At 49.1% G+C, this 16740-nt stretch overlaps 1 protein-coding gene and 1 pseudogene across 4 annotated transcripts in view; one reads left to right on the forward strand and one right to left on the reverse strand.

Annotated features, from left to right (window-relative positions):
- DHRS7B (dehydrogenase/reductase 7B) overlaps positions 1-16740 on the reverse strand; it is an 87579-nt gene that overhangs the window by 4958 nt on the left and 65881 nt on the right. For all 3 annotated transcript variants that reach the window (XM_081110742.1, XM_081110741.1, XM_081110743.1), the window contains exons 3-5: positions 9156-9265; positions 2673-2889; positions 1840-1932 (exon numbers count right to left, since the gene is read on the reverse strand). In XM_081110742.1, coding sequence (XP_080966868.1) covers positions 1840-1932; positions 2673-2889; positions 9156-9265 — 420 coding nt within the window. The remainder of the gene's footprint in view (positions 1-1839; positions 1933-2672; positions 2890-9155; positions 9266-16740) is intronic.
- On the forward strand, positions 13269-14667 carry LOC308533029 (uncharacterized protein C9orf85 homolog; annotated as a pseudogene). Its single transcript has one exon. The product of its transcript is annotated as an uncharacterized protein C9orf85 homolog (transcript).

A 16740-nucleotide genomic window follows, 5' to 3' on the forward strand; every position in this document is an offset into this window, starting at 1 on the left:
ATCAAAGTAAAGTTTGGAAATCATTTTGTACCAGGAACATGGCATATCCTAATTCTGACGTACCTGTTATTAACTGTTTATCATGTGCTTTACCATTTCGATTTATGTACATAATCATCCCCGGGCCATCAGAGCAACCTTAGATGGCTGTCCTATGCCCCTGGCGCTGACACAGAACACCACCCTAGAAGCAAGTGTGGACACAGGGCTTTGAAATTCACAGGGGCCTTTTCACCTCCAAGTCTCGTTTCCCTGCAGAACAGCTTTGCGGGGCACGTCACGGCTGTAAGTCTCGTTTTATAAGCAGGGAAACGAGGGTCAAACAACTTGCCTGAGGACAGACAACTAGAACCAAGCGGCGAGCTGGGTGCAGAAGGACAGCGCGCCTCTGCCAGCCGCTCCTGTGTTCTGCGGGCGGGCGCAGCCCAGCGGGGAGGTGGTGAGAGCAGAGGGGTCGGTTATAAGTACTCACTTCCAGAGGGTGGAGTAAAGGAAGGAGTTACTAGGACAGAAATTACCTCTGAAATCTTTTAACTTAAGAAAACTAGATTCTGCCCGAGCTGGTTTGGCTCAGTGGATAGAGAATCAGCCTGCAGACTGAAGGGTCCCGGATTCGATTCCCGGCCAGGGCACATACCCGGGGTGGGGCTTCATCCCCAGTCGGGGGCGTGCAGGAGGCAGCCAGTCAATGATTCTCATCATTGATGTTTCTATCTCTCTCTCCCTCTCCCTTCTTTTCTGAAATCAATAAAAATATACTTCTTAAATAAATTTGAAAAACTAGATTCAGTTTGCTTGCTGGTGCTACATGATGGCAGACAGATCAATGAGATGATATCTGAAGTTTCCAGCACAGTCACTCCCACACATGGAGGTGAGAGTGTGCACCGGAAATCATTTGAAAGCTTTAATTATTTGGTCCCGACCTGTTTCCACTTTCGGGAATTCATCTCAACGAACCCTCCCAAGTGCCTAGAGCAGGGGTCTTCAAACTATGGCCCGCGGGCCACATGCAAATACAAATATTGTATTTGTTCCCATTTTGTTTTTTTACTTCAAAATAAGATATGTGCAGTGTGCATAGGAATTTGTTCATAGTTTTTTTTTTTAAACTATAGTCCGGCCCTCCAACGGTCTGAGGGACAGTGAACTGGCCCCCTGTTTAAAAAGTTTGAGGACCCATGGCCTAGAGATACAAGTATTTACCATGTTCTTTGTAGTGCATCACTGTAAATGGTCAAAGACTGAAGGGGAAAAAATGAAATATCCAGGAAAATGGCTAAATTATGTCATATATCTACTCAATGAATTACTATATATCCACTTAAAAGGATTAGGTAAATCCCTATATACTACTGTAAAAAGATAACTGCCAAGTGAAATGAGCAAACCGCAAAACAGTATGCGTAGTGGGACTCCACTTCTGTGCGTTAGTAGGTCTGGAGGCATAAACGCCAGGGACGTGAGGTGACAGGACCTGGGGGGGCATGGAATTGACGTGGGAACGCTGCGCGGCTGCCTCGCTTCACTAAGCAGCTCACAGTCCTGGGTTTCGCAGGGCTGACTGCCCCGCCCCACGGAGACGAGGGTGATGGAGCCGGGGGTGATGGAGCCGGGGGTGATGGAGCCGGGGGTGATGGAGCCAGGGGTGCGAGGGGGCCAGGGGTGCGAGGGGGCCAGGAGCAGAGCTGGGCCCGCGTGAACCCAGCATCCGCTCAGCAGGGCACTGCGGAGGCTGCTCACGGTGCACCGAGCATTTCCCAAGGCTGCGTCCTGGGCTGACAGCGCGGGACTCCCAGCCTCAGGACAAACAGCGCACCCAGCGGGGCGGAGACTCACAGGCAGACCGGAAGGGGACGCTGATCTTGCCCTGCACGCTGCTGATGGCGACCACGTGGCCCCGCCGCCGCTGGACCATGGAGGGCAGGAGCGCTGCGGGAGAGTCGGGGCTTCAGGAGAGGTCTTCCTCTGGTCGCCGCCCCCCGCCCCCCGCGAGAGGAGGCGGCCTCCCCTTGGATTTCACAGGCACCCGGAGGTGCACGGTGAGGCCCTCAGTGGGGAGGAGCGTGTTCCGGGAACTTCTGGGCCTCCTGCACCCGCAGACCCCGCAGAGGGAGGCAGAGACAGAGCTCGCACACCGGCCTCTCACCGCAGCGGGCCCTCCTTTTCAGGGGAGAGCCTCCCCCGGAGCCCAGGCCAGGCACAAGGACATCTCCACTCTGCGGGGTTCACAGCGCCACCAGGAGGAAAGGGTGCGATGCTCTACAAATGAGGTGCCACTGCAGAGACCATCGGGACTTCTGACCAGAAAGGCAAATAAAAGTCTGAAAAAGCTGCCCTGGCCAGTGCTCAGTGGATAGAGCGCTGGCCTGCGGACCAAAGGGTCCAGGGTTCAATTCTGGTCAGAGGCACATGCCCGGGTTGTGGGCTCGATCCTCAGTGGGAAGTGTGGGGGAGGCAGCCGATCAAGGATTCTCATCATTGATGTTTCTCTCTCCCTCTCCCTCTCTCTTCCTCCCTGAAATCCATAAAAGGTATTTTTTAACATCTGGGAAAGCAAGCCCCGGAGCTGTAAATGACAGCACGTTTCCAGGGTGAAATGGAGGAGGAACCAAGTGAAAACACACAAACCAACATGTCCGTGTGCTTCTCTCTTCCACCGGAGACGTTACCTTTCGTCAGAGCGATGGGGCCGAAGTAGTTGGTCTCCATGACTCTCCTGTCCACGTCCACGGGGGTGTCCAGGATGGTGCCGCGGTAGCTGACCCCCGCGTTGTTGATGAGCACGTCCACATGGCCGAAGCACTGCAGGGTTTCAGCTGCGGCCGCGACGGTGGCCCTGGTGTCCGCCAGGTCGAAGGTCACCATGCGAGGCGTGTGTGTCTGCACCTGGTCAGACATGACAGAAACAAACACACCTCAGAGTGACAGAGCACAGGCCGCGGGGCACCCTGCCAGAGTTCATGCCTGCCCGGGCGGAAGGAGCATTGAGAGAGGAGGAGCCACACAGACATGAGAAGCCTGGGGACCCGGGGGCCCCAGTGATCAGAGCCTCGGGACCAACCCTGTGGCATCCAAGCTTCCAGGCGGCTTCGACAGCGCCCGTCTGACCTGCCAGAGGACAAGCCTGTCCCCACTACGCGCTGCTGGTCTGGGCGATCCATTCCTGCGACAGACCGCAGAAGTCATCGCCACCCATTCAGAGAGATCCGGGCGATGGCCGTGGTGCAGACAGCAGTTTGCCACAAGGCAGGCGGCCGCAACGGCTGCAGGGAAGTCCTTTAAGCTGATGGCCAATGGCTGTCACCGCGACATGCCATGGGAAAGGTCCCAAGCAGCCCAAGGAAAAGAAAAGAGACAGAACCACAGACTCTGGCATCAAGCGGAGCCCGGCCCAGGCCTGCCAGGAGCTCTCCTCCTCCTGCTGCAGAAGCAGCCTCTGCAGCTACTTCAACCCGCCCAGGCCTCTGGCTGTGGGGAACACCGCCTGGCACCACCCCTGGAATTGCCCCACCCTACCCCCAGGTTTGGGGCCACCTGTGTTCCACCCAATGGGACCCCCGCCCCTTTCCTGAGGCCCGGGGACCAATGCACTCTGCTTCTCAGGACCTCGGAGAACGGGGCTCCACTGGAGACAGCAGCCCTGGCAGAGCCACATTCTGGGGCTCACAGAAGACAGGCAGTCCTCCGGTGACGTCAGACTCGACGCACATCGTTTCCCGGTTACATCGCCATCTCCCATTTATTTATAAAAAAAAAAGTTCCGTCATTTCGACATATGTACATATGTGTGTGTTTTTTTAAACTTTTTTCTTTTTAAATGTATTTATTGGTTTCAGAGAGGAAGGGAGAAGGAGAGAGCGATAGAAACATCAATGATGAGAGAGAATCATTGATCGGCTGCCTCCTGCACGCCCCCCACTGGGGATTGAGCCCGCAACCCAGGAATGTGCCCTTGGCCGGAATCGAACCTGGGACCCTTCAGTCCGCAGGCCAACACTCTATCCACTGAGCCAAGCCGGCCAGGGCTGTTTTTTATTATTTATTTACCACAAGCAAAGGTCAGGAATTGTTATCTTTCTTTTAACTTTTTTTTACTGTTTCCCTTCATTACTGCTGTGTCTGTGCTCCATGTGAGTGCCGTGGGTGCTTATGTAGGTGGGTTCTGACTTACAGTGAAAATCGCGGTACGTCGCGCCGTAGGAACGGATCTCCGACGTAACCCGAGGACCTACTGTATATGATTGTCTAACCACTATGTTGTACTCCTGAAATTAATACAAAATAATACTGAATGTAAACTGTAATTGAAAAATAAAATTTAAAAGAGTAGCAAAAAAATTAAGTTGTCATACCTCTTGGAAAAGTATAATTTAAAAAAAAAAACAGAAAGTAACAAGTGTTGGCAAGTATGTACAGAAATTTGGAAACTTGTGCATTGCTGGTGGAAATATAAAATGGTACAGTTGCTGTGGAAAATAGTTCGGCAGTTCCTCAAAAGGTTAAAAAGAAAACTACTATATCCACACATTCCCACTCCTAGGTGTACCAGTTAATAATGTGGATTTTGTAATCAAAGAAACCACGATAATTTCAAGAGAAACATCAAAAGTGCTTTATTTAAAGTAATGTGCATCGCCAGCTACACATTTCCCCCCTCTTTCAGGTAATTTGTGGATACCGTCCCAGTAAAACTTTTCTTGTTTTGAAGCAAACCATTCAGAGACCCAACTTGCCACTTCTTCGTACATCTTGAAGTGCTGCTCAGAAAGTGCATGTGCCATCGATCGGAACAAGTCGTAATCTGAAAGAGCAAGGTCTGGTGAATATGGCAGGTGGGTTCATACTTCCCAGGCAAGATCTTTTAACGTGTCTTTAACTGCTTTTGAGGTGTGTATGGTGTGTCATCATGAAGCAAAATTACTTTGCCATGTCTTCTGGCACATTCTGGTCGTTTCATGATTAAAGCGTGGTTCAAATTGATTATTTGTTGTCAGTAGCGATCAGTACTAACAGTTTCACCTGGTTTTAGAAGCTCATAATACACCACACCTTCCTGATCCCACCAAACACAAAGCAATGTCTTCTTTACGAAGCAATTTGGCCTTGCAGTCGATGTTGATGGTTGACCTGGATCAAACCATGATTCTGTGCATCTGGGATTCTCAAAATAAATCCACTTTTCAAGGAGAAACCAAGATGGCAGCATAGGTAAACATCTGAAATTGCCACGTCGTACAACCACTTCAAAAATACAACTAAAAGACAAAACAGACATAACCCACAACCACAGGAAGGCTGGCTGAGTGGAAATTCTACAACTAGAAGGAAAGAGAAAAGCACAGTGAGACTCAGGAGGTGCGGAAGTAAAGTGCAGAGGTACGGAGGCTCAAGCGCGTGCGGAAAGGGGCTGGCAACGGAGGACGCCGGTGTCTTTTGCAATCAGGAGGGAGGCACAAGCTCCCGATGGCCCTGACTCCAGTTCCAGGTGAGACTCTGGGGACCCAGACCCATACGGGGAGAAACTGGACTGTTTGGCAGCGGGCGGAACTCGAGGGCAGCTTTCTCTCAGAGGTGCTTGTAGTGATTACCACGGGACACTGAGACCCAGGGCCTCTTAGGGCAGGGCTGAGGAGCAGCCATAGCTGTTTGCTCCGCCCTGTTGATTCCCTGAGACCCCGCCCCACCCAAGCTATGAGCAGAGGCTTTTGCATATGAATGCCCCAGCCCTTTGAGATCTAAAATTACCTAACAAACTGCAGCTGGGTCAGAGAAACACAGAACTTCCAAAAGAAGGCCCAAGGCCCCACAGTAGCTTGCATTGCTGCACAGCTGGGCCTCATACAGGCACCTCCAAACCCCAAACAAAGAAGAGGAACCTGCAGATCTCTCCATAGCTCCTGCTGGGTAGCCTCAGGCAGAGGCTAAATTAGCACCTCCTTAGAGATCCTAGAGCCAGTGTACCCAGTGGTCAGATTGGGACCATCCAGATTACAACTCCTCAGATCCATAAGGGACACACTCAGGGGGCAGACTCAGTGAGCACCAAAGCCCCACTGAAGCAAGTCTTGCCTCATAAGGGTGTCTCCAGCACAGAAGTTCTCCCACTGCAGACACAGCTGATTCTCACAGCCAATTGGCCTGGAGGTCAATTCCTCCCAGTGATACCTACAACAATCAAGGCTTAACTACAACAAGACTGTGCACAAAGCCCACAAAGGGGTGCACCAAGAGTGTCCACCTCAGGTAATTGGGGAGGGCCACTGGGCCCTATAAGACACCTAGCACAGAAAGCCACTCTATCAACACAGCGAAGCATAAAAAAATGCGGAGACAAAGAAACAGGTCACAAATGACAGAAATGGAGGAAAGCAAACTACTGGATATAGAGTTCAAAACCACACTTTTAAGGTTTTTCAAGAATTTTCTAGAAACCGCCAATAAATTTAGTGAGACCCTCAAGAAATCTAGTGAGACCCTCGAGGTTATGAAAAAGGACCAACTAGAAATTAAGCATACACTGACTGAAATAAAGAACATTATACAGAGTTCCAACAGCAGACTAGAGGATCGCAAGAGTCAAGTCAAAGATTTGAAATACAAAGAAGCAAAAAACACCCAACCGGAAAAGCAAAAAGAAAAAAGAATCCAAAAATATGAAGATAGTGTAAGGAGCCTCTGGGACAACTTCAAGCGTACCAACATCCGAATTATGGGGGTGCCAGAAGAAGAGAGAGAGCAAGATATTGAAAACCTATTTGAAGAAATAATGACAGAAAACTTCCCTCACCTGGTGAAAGAAATAGACTTACAAGTCCAGGAAGTGCACAGAACCCCAAACAAAAGGAATCCAAAGAGGACCACACCAAGACACATCATAATTAAAATGCCAAGAGCAAAAGACAAAGAGAGAATCTTAAAAGCAGCAAGAGAAAAAAAGTCAGTTACCTACAAGGGAGTATCCATATGACTGTCAGCTGATTTCTCAACAGAAACTATGCAGGCCAGAAGGGAGTGGCAAGAAATATTCAAAGTGATGAATAGCAAGAACCTACAACCAAGATTACTTTACCCAGCAAAGCTATCATTCAGAATTGAAGGTCAGATAAAGAGCTTCACAGATAAGGAAAAGCTAAAGGAGTTCATCACCACCAAACCAGTATTATATGAAATGCTGAAAGGTATCTTTTAAGAAGAGGAAGAAGAAGAAAAAGGTAAAGATACAAATTGTGAACAACAAATACACATCTATCAACAAGTGAATCTAAAAAACAAGTGAATAAAAAATCTGATGAACAGAGTAAACTGGTGAATATAATAGAATCAGGGGCATAGAAAGGGAGTGGACTGACTATTCACGGGGGTGGGGGCGGGGTGTGTGTGGGGGGTGCAGGAAGAGACTGGACAAAAATCATATACCTATGGATGAGGACAGTGGGTGGAGGGCGTAAGAGCAGAGGGTGGGGTGGGAACTGGGTGGAGGGGAGCTATAGGGGGGAAAAAGAGGAACAACTGTAATAATCTGAACAATAGAGATTTAATTTAAAAAAAAAGAAAAAAAAGACTTTCGTGCTGTTGAAGCAACATTTTACTGATGACTTTTTGGTTTTCCATTTGTCCTTTGTTCAGTTGATGTGGCACCATTTTCCTTCCTTTAAAATCATTCCCATTGCTTGTAAACGATCAGAAATTGTTTGCTGAGCAACGTTTCATCTTTCTGCAAGTTGTTTCTGAGTTTGACACGCATCTTCATCCAATAATGCTTGTAATTGTTGGTCTTTGAACTTCTTTGGTTGACCTGGATGTTCTTTGTCTTTCACATCGAAATCATCACTTTTAAAGCGTTTAAACCAGTGTTCACAGGTATCTTGAGATGGAGCATGTTCCCCAGAAGCTTCCCGAAATATTCAATAACTTTTTCTTCAAAATAAAGTAATGAATTAAAACTTCCCGCAAATGCTCTTTTTTTGGCATGAAATTCAACATTTTTAAGCGTAAAAATGTCTATGATGTTAACACCTTCAGCAAGTTTGACATATGAAGTTTTGAAGCTTGCTGTCAATACAACAAAATAGCATATGTCAAATAATATATATCAACATATGTGTAACTCCATCTATTGAAAAAAATCCGCATTATTAACTGGTACACCTAGTATATCCAAAAAAATCGAAAGCAGGGACTCAAACAGATACATGCACACCAATGTTCACAGTAGCATTCACAATAGCCAAAAAGTAGAAACAACTATAGTGTCCATCAACAAATAAATCAATAAACAAAACGTGGTGTACACATACAATGAAATATTTTTCTGCCATAAAAAGTGATGAAATTTAAAAAAAACATTTTAATTGATTTTTAGAGACAGAAGAAGGGAGAGGGAGAGAGAAAAACATCAATGTGAGAATGAAACTGATCAGCTGCCTGTCCTCTACCGGGGCCTGAGCCCGCACCCCAGGTATGTGCCCTGACTGGGAATCAAACCGACAACCTTCTGGTGCACTGGACATCCAACCAACTGAACTGCACAGGCCAGGGCAAAGGATGAAGTGTTGATACATGCTACAATATGGATGAACTTTAAAAACATTATGCTTAGTGAAGAAGCCATACATAAAAGGACAAATACTGTCTTTTTCCACTTACACGAGGGATCTAGAACAGGCAGATTCAGAGACAGAAAGCAGCACAGAGGTTTCCAGGGGCTGGGGAGGGGGTACGAATGGATTAACTTTAATGGGTACAAATTTTGTCAGGGATGATGAGACAGGTTTGGGTAGAGACAGTGGTGATAATTACGTACATTGTGAGTGTATTTCATGCCACCGAGTGGTACACTTATAAATGGGTAACTGATACTGTGTTATACCTATTTCTCCATAATTAAAATTGTAAAAGTCATCACTAACCTGCCCTCGTCCTGCCCAACAGAAGAGCCGAGCAGGTGCCAGCGGGTGAAGGGGAGGGAGCAGTGCTAATAGGCAGGCGGTGGTGGGTCTGACCATGGCAGCCCTGCCTTGGCCGGCTGCGGAGCAGCTGCTGTGGCAGCCTGGGGCCACCTGTACAGGGACCACGTCCAGTAGCCCAGGGGCCACTATCTCAGCAGAGGACAGTCTGACCCTTCTCCCCAGAAGACGCGCCCGTGGGCTCACCTCGGAGGCCCGAGAAGCGGCGAGTTCTTTGGCGAGCTGCTCCAGGGCCTCCCTGTTCCGGCCGCAGAGCACCAGCTTCGCGCCCACGGCGTGGAAGACCTTGGCGCACTCTGGAGGGAGAAGAGAACCTGATGTCTGAGACAGTTCAGGGCCTGCCTCCCCGTGCAGCTCCCACTTACCCCATGTTCCATCATCTGTCTTGTTTCTACACGCATAGAACATGTATGTGCTAGCCCCAGTGACAGGCCAGGCATGGAGCCAGGAACTGGGGTCCAGTGATGAAGGAGCCCCAGAGAGCTCGCATCTGGGGCGGGACAGGCATCACAGGGCGAGGGGAGGCCGGCCTGGCTGACAGACTGCTAGGTGCTGTGCTCAGAACTTTCCATCATCTTCTTTAGCTCTGAAGAACCTGTGAGCTCACCCCCATGTTCACGACAGAGCAAGTTCAGCAGGTCAACCAGGCAGTGCCAGCTACCGTGCTGTGCTGGTCTAGGCCTACTTTCTAGCACAACCCAGATGCTGCCCAAGTCATTTTAGTGCAACAGGCACATATCTACCAGGGGCACTCACACGGGTCTGTGGAAACACAGAGACACAGGGCTCTGTTGAGAGGGGCTGGAGGCCTGAGGGGCTCTTGTCTGGATAAGGCAGAGGGGTCAGGGGGAGCAGAGGGGTAGGGGGAGCAGTGGGTGAAGGGGAACATAAGGTAATAGGGAGGCTGGCAATCTGAATCTGTGCCAGTGACCAGCATTCTGACGCACCTGCTTACTGGTAATTAGCTCCATTCTTACCTGGCTGCCTGTCCTGCCTTGCAGAACCTGCTCCCGGAACACTCCCATTTCACAGAGGCCATAACCATGAACCATACACCCCCCCAGAGGGCTGTCAGCACTGTGGCCAGCAGGCCAGGCCTCACTTCCCCATCCCAACAGGGGCAGCGGGAGCAGAGGGGGCGGCGGGAGCAGAGGGGGCGGCGGGAGCAGAGGGGGCAGGGCGAGCAGAGGGGGCAGGGCGAGCAGAGGGGGCGGCGGGCGGGAGCAGAGGGGGCGGCGGGCGGGAGCAGAGGGGGCGGCGGGCGGGAGCAGAGGGGGCGGCGGGCGGGAGCAGAGGGGGCGGCGGGCGGGAGCAGAGGGGGCGGCGGGCGGGAGCAGAGGTAAGGGGGGGCGGAGCAGAGGGGGAATCGCTCCTCCTCCATCGCGGACCCTCCATCCCACACCGGCCCGTCTCCTCTAGGTGAGGACGTCCCACAATTCCCCTCGTCTCGGGTCCTCTGCCCACTCTCTCTCACTGACTTCTTGAAAGTCTCTCGTCTCAAAAGTCCTAGCGCTGGGCCAGAAGCCTCCTCGGCCGTGTGACTTGGGTCCTTCTGGATTGGGGACGCCCAGTCCGGAGGGTCACCTCTCGTTTCTCACGGTGATTTGTTTAGCAATGGGGACGCCTGCCCTAAACAGTCCCCTTTGGACTTGTGGTCTGTCACTCACCCTTCCTCTCTCGCGCCCCACGCCCACCCCCTCTGCACACTCCCGGGGGAGATCATGCCCAACCACTTCACTTTATTCTGTAACACTGTTTGGCCACAACAAAAACTAGATAATAAGTCTCAATGGCCTGAAAACAGCGCTTTCCATTTTAACACACTGAGCAACTTAGATAATTGCTGTCACCGCAATGCGAAATGGTCAGAGATCCCCTCCATCCAGGCCTTTCCACCCTTCAGTCCCAGCCCTCTCTCTCCGTCCTGCTCTACCCGTCAGATCCTTCTCCTTCACACAAAACATCACCACCTAACACTTCTGATTCTGAATCTTTGACCCAGCAGACCACCGACCTCCACCCCCTTACACACCCCCTCCTTCACCTGCAGATTCCCAAAACCCAGACCCTCCTAACCAGCAGCCACCTCCCGGCCCCTGAGAGCCCAACTCCCAAGAACTCAAGCTCCAAAACAGCCTTTCCCACCTAACACTCGCTCTCGGGCCACCCAAAGACCACCCTCAACAGCCTTTTATTCCCGCGCCCATTCTACCCGAGGGACGCGGCAGGAACTGAGGGTATCGTGGTCAATTATGACAAACTTAATGAAGTCACTCAGGGCCCTGATGAAAACCCAGCTCTCCTCCTCTCCCGCCTCACGGAGGCCTTGCAGAAATTGACCACCTTAGGCCCCACCCCCAGAGGGATGGCATGGAAGGGCAGGCCCCAGCTGGCCGGGGCCAGCAGCACCTCCACTGCCACCTGCTGCCAGCACCGCGTGTTGGACACCTGCCATGTTCTGCGCTGCCCCCTGGTGATCAGCGCACATCATAGTGAGTGGTCAAACTCCCGGTAGAGGGGACAATTTGCATATCAGGCTTTTATTATATAGGATCAGCTCCTGATATACGCCACAAACTTCAAAAAATAGACACAGGTTCACAAACCCCTCAAAGATACCTCATTAACCTGGCCTTTAAGATCTTTAATAATAGAGATGAGGAGACCCAAATCCAAAAACAAAAGCATGATCAGGCCAAGGCTGAGGCCCATTAGGAGGCCTTCCAGCTCCTAGCATTGCTCTCATGAACCCCAAACGAAGTGCCGGTCCTCCAACTGTGGGTAAGTCAGGGCTAAGCCTCCTCCGGGCCCATGCTTCAAAGGCAGCAAGGAAGGACACAGGGCCAAGTCCTGTTCAAACCCGAGACCCCCGCCTGGGCCCTGCCCAAGATGTGGAAGAGAAGGCCACTGGAAATCAGACTGTAGTCTGGCCCTCCGGGTCGGACCTCAGCCAGTCCAGCAAGGCAGCCCTCTGGATCCGGCTTGGAGCTCCCAGACCTCCTGGGACTGGGCACTGAAGAAGCTGCCCAGGCCCTGACAGGGCCCCACAGACTTACATCACCAGGACAGAGCCTCGGGGAACGACTGTGGTGGCAGGTAAGCCAATCTCCTTTTAACGGACACTGGGGCCACTCATTCTGCCCTCCCCGAATTCCCTGGGACCCTTGTTCCCTCCTCAGTCTCTATTATGGGGGTTGACAGATTAGTCTCACAGCCATGAGCCACCTCACCTCCACACTGCATCTTACTAGACACCCCCTTTATCCACTCTTTTCTCGTTCTACTTCAGTGCCCGGCCAGGGCTACCATGCGTCCCCTCATAAAGCCCAGTTGTCCCAAACCTCGGTCACCAGCCTCAGTTTCACTCTCACCCCACAAGGCCACACCATTCTGGGACTGTAAACGCCTTATCTCCTTATCTCCTCCATGACTGTCCCCTCCGCTGAACAAGAAATTTTCTCCTTTCTCAGGCTCACTGGGTACTCTCGCCTCTGGGTTCACAAAAGCTCCTCTATGGCAAAGGGGCCCCTCACTGAGCCTTTAGGTCCCAAGGCCAACATTCTCACCCCTTTAATGCTCTGAAAACTCAGAGCCTTCTCACCCTCCCACCCCACCTTTCCCAAAGAACAACTTTCTTTACTGCACACGTTTACTTAACAGTCCGGCTACTATCAGAAGCTGAGCTCATTATCTCCCCAACCTTAGCATGTTATCTCTAAGGAAAAACGTGGCAGTTTTAAATCCAAGCCGCTAGAGAGCTGCTCCCCCCCCCCCCACCTTTCTCCAGCCTCATATGCCTATACATAATTTTCCAACATTTGTATTAACTTAAAAACTCTGGAGTGTTGCTGAGTTAAATAATAAACATCTAAATATTTTTAAATAGCATACAATTCTGAAACACTGATTGCTAGACACGTTTTAACTTGCCTGCTCTTAGTTTTTTTTTTGTTTTTTAAAAATATATTTTTATTGGTTTCAGAGAGGAAGGGAGAGGGAGAGAGAGAGAGAAACATCAATGAGAGAATCATTGACTGGCTGCCTCCTGCATGCCCCCCCAACTGGGGGTCGAGCCCGCAACCCAGGCATGTGCCCCTGACCAGAATCAAACCCGGACCCTTCAGTCTGCAGGCCAAGGCTCCATCCACTGAGCCACACTGGCTAGGGCTGCTCTTAGATTTTATTACAGAGGTTTCTTGTACTTTGTTGAATGTATATTTTCTTGAAAGTAAGAGTGTGTTTAAAGTGTGTTCATAGGAATCTTCCTTGTCCCAGAGTTTGGTGATTGTGATTTCGGCGATGAGCTCCCAGAGAGGGAACATGGCCTGTTCCAGGCCTCAGAGACATCAAAATACATTTAGCTTCAAAAATGACAAGTTTGATAAGAGTGTTCAGACCAAGAAAATTAATACAAAACTTCTTGATGGAGTATGTCAGCGCTGCAAAGAAGTTCTTAAATGGCGTGTAAAATACAGCAAATACAAACCATTGTCAAAGCCTAAAACTGTGTTAAATGTTTACAAACGACAGTGAAAGGTTCTTTGCACATAATTTGTAGAGACCATGTGCCTGTGAACGTGAAGTTTGTGCAAAATGTGGAAAGAAAGAAGACATTGTTACTCTGTTTAATAAAGAACCAGAAAAGACAGAAAACATTTAAAATAATCCGCATTCCAATTATAGAAGAAGCTACAGTAGAAATAAAGAAGAAAGTGATGATTTAGGTTTTGATATTGATTTAGATGACAATCACATAGATTAACATATTAAAAGTCAGTGTGAAAACATAAAATTCTGAACAACTTTAGACTTTGAGGGTTATACAGAAAAATACTGTGAAATCCTAATAAGAATTTAGAATAACAATAACATTTATACATGAACAATATGAATTGTGTATGGTATTTGAACAATTATAAAACTTATGCAGTTTTCTTACAATAAATTTCCAAGTAGCATATGCTAGAAGATCTGCCAAATGAGCATTTTAGAATATCAAAGTAAACAAGATTCAGAACTGATGGTTTTGTAAGAACTATCTCATGGGAAAAATCATATGACATTACTGCTAGACTCAAAAACTGGTCCTCGGGTATGTACCTTTTGATAAATTTATCTCAAGTAAATGACCCATAAACAAAAGCCCCCTTAACTTAATGTTTGGTTGCTTTATAAAGCAAAAAGTTAATTTTTTTAATAATAATGTCTAACAAATATGTAGCAGTTTTTAAAAATATATCATCACATTTTTAACCTTTTTTATTTTATAAAATATACATACAAAAATGCATAAAATATATGTATAGTTTAGTAAATACTTATAAAGAAAACTCATACATCCCAGATGAAGAACTACTCCTAAACAATATAAATTAGCTTTATCTGATATTTGAACTTTTTTCTTTTTTTTTTTTTATTATTTTTTTAAATAACTTTTATTGATTTCAGAGAGGAAGTGAAACAGACAAAAACATCAATGATGAGAGAGAACCAATGATTGGCTGCCTCCCGCATGCCCCACACTGGGGATCCAGCACAGGCGGGCATGTGCCCTGACCAGGAATCGAACCGTGACCTCCTGGTTCACAGGTTGACGCTCAACCACTGAGCCCCGCCGGCCGGGCTTATTATGAAAAATCTCAAACCTAAAGAAAAGCAGCAAAATAACACAATGAACCTTTGTATACTCCTACCTAGATCCATATTTGTTAACAGCTGCCATGTTTTGTTTGTATCTGCATAGGTGGATATGGATATACCTTCTATTTGCTGAACCATTTAAAAATAATGGCAGGCATTAGTTTTGAAGACACTTATGCACGTTATTGTGTAGCTCTTCTCTATTTTATTATTATGAAACTAGTGAGATTGATTCAGGTTGCTGCAAAAGCTGTTACCAGTACATTTTACATGTCTCTGTTTTATCCTATTGTATTACATACCACGATCTGTTTTATACTCGCATGTTGAGGGACACTGGCGTTATCTCAGTGTTTCCCTATTAAAACAATGCTGCTGTGGGGAGTGTGTTCATGAGTGTAAACGCCGGCTGTGTACTCTTTGACTACAGCTGGTGATTTGGTGCCTGGGTAGAAGGTTTGTGCTGTCCAGTGAGTCAGGACAACACAACCTGGTCACCCCTGACTTCCGAAGGGACCCCTTCTCTCCTCGTGAGCTAAAGTAGCCCCACGCAGGCTCTCCGGTTGCTTAGGTCCTTATTTATACCTGAGCCTAGACTTTCTTTATTTGCACCGCTCATTCCGTCCTGGACACTATCATTGAAAGCCTCACAGGTCTTCCTGCTTGGTATTTAGGAAATTCTCTCCCCTTTTCTAGCCTTCTTAAAAGTCATACACTGCAAAGGACACCGAGTCAGGAATGACCCCGTAATACAGGGAAATAACAGAGCAGACCAGGAGGCCAAGACAGTGGCTCGGGGAAGCCCCCGTCTCCCCAACTCTTAGCTACACCCCATGTAACGCCCTAACACACTCCAGAGGAGCTCAGTCCCTAGCAGCTCTGGGGGCCACTCAGGAAGATCCATGGTCAAAATTTCCGGGGAAATGTATCCTTCCCCAGGGACAGGCCCGCGGTATCTTACGGCCTATTCACAATTCCCTACATATAGGATACAGACCGCTTCTACAACTCCTAACCCCCAGCACATCCTAGCCAGGCCTCCCTACTGCAAGATATACCAAAACCTGTTCTCCTTGTTACTCAGCATCTCCCTCAGGACAGGGTAGGTTAGACCTCCTTTCCCCGCTCATCTGGCGAGGGGCCAAGTCCCTGGACAGGACTGGCAGACTGACCGCACTCACATGCCTCCTATTAAAAGAACAAATATCTTTGAACCCTCATAGATACTGTCTCAGGGTGGGTAGAGGCCATTCCCCACTGCGTCTGACCCACCTCATTACAATCAGAAAATGGACCTGCTTTCCGATCTCAAATGACTCCACAGGTCTCCTCCACTCTGAACTCCAGTGGAACTTACACCCCCCACCAGCCCCGACTTCAGGCGGGTAGAAAAGGCAAATTCTTAAGTAAGTCCCACCTCACTAAATGAACTCTCGAAACTAAAGAATCTCAAACTACTCTCCTACCTGTAGCCCTTATGCGCATCAGGGCAACACCCCCCCCCTCCCCTTCCCCCGCACCCTCCTTTCTTAGTCCCTTTGAACTCCTGTATGGAAGACCCTTCTTATTCGGAAACTCCCCTTCCACAGAGACTATGTCTGCGTTTTAAATCTCATCTGACAATTACTGGAGAACATGCTGATCAGGTCCTCCCTCGACCTTTCACAGGAGACCCATCATAATTCAAGCGCTGGAGGCAGGCCCTTACCGGGTGCTCTTAACCGCCCCCTGCAGCTGAACCCTCAGGGCACCCCCATGGTCCCACCTTCCCACACCAAACCCACCTCAGGAGCACCTCCATCACTGGAGCTGGAGTCCCCTAGATTACAGCCACCAGGTCGGGCCCACCAGACCCCGCCTTACGGGCATCCCAGAAGAGGACGAATGCGTGAGCACCCCTGCACGTGCCCCTAATACCCCTGACTTCCCTGAAAGCCCACCTCCTCTCCCAGGAAAATCCTCCCGGTCCTAGCTACTGCCCCCTCCCTCCGCAGCAGGGCTCTCACCTTCCCATGGGACTGCCCTCTACAAAGGGACTTGGATTACCCATGGGGCAAGATTTCCTCCTTTCTAGATCCTAAATATACCCTTTCCCCCTGGGGACCATCCCTGCCCTGGAGTGGGGCTTAGC

This window comes from Myotis nattereri, assembly GCF_964212035.1.
Source record: "Myotis nattereri genome assembly, chromosome: 16".
Lineage (NCBI taxonomy): Eukaryota > Metazoa > Chordata > Mammalia > Chiroptera > Vespertilionidae > Myotis > Myotis nattereri.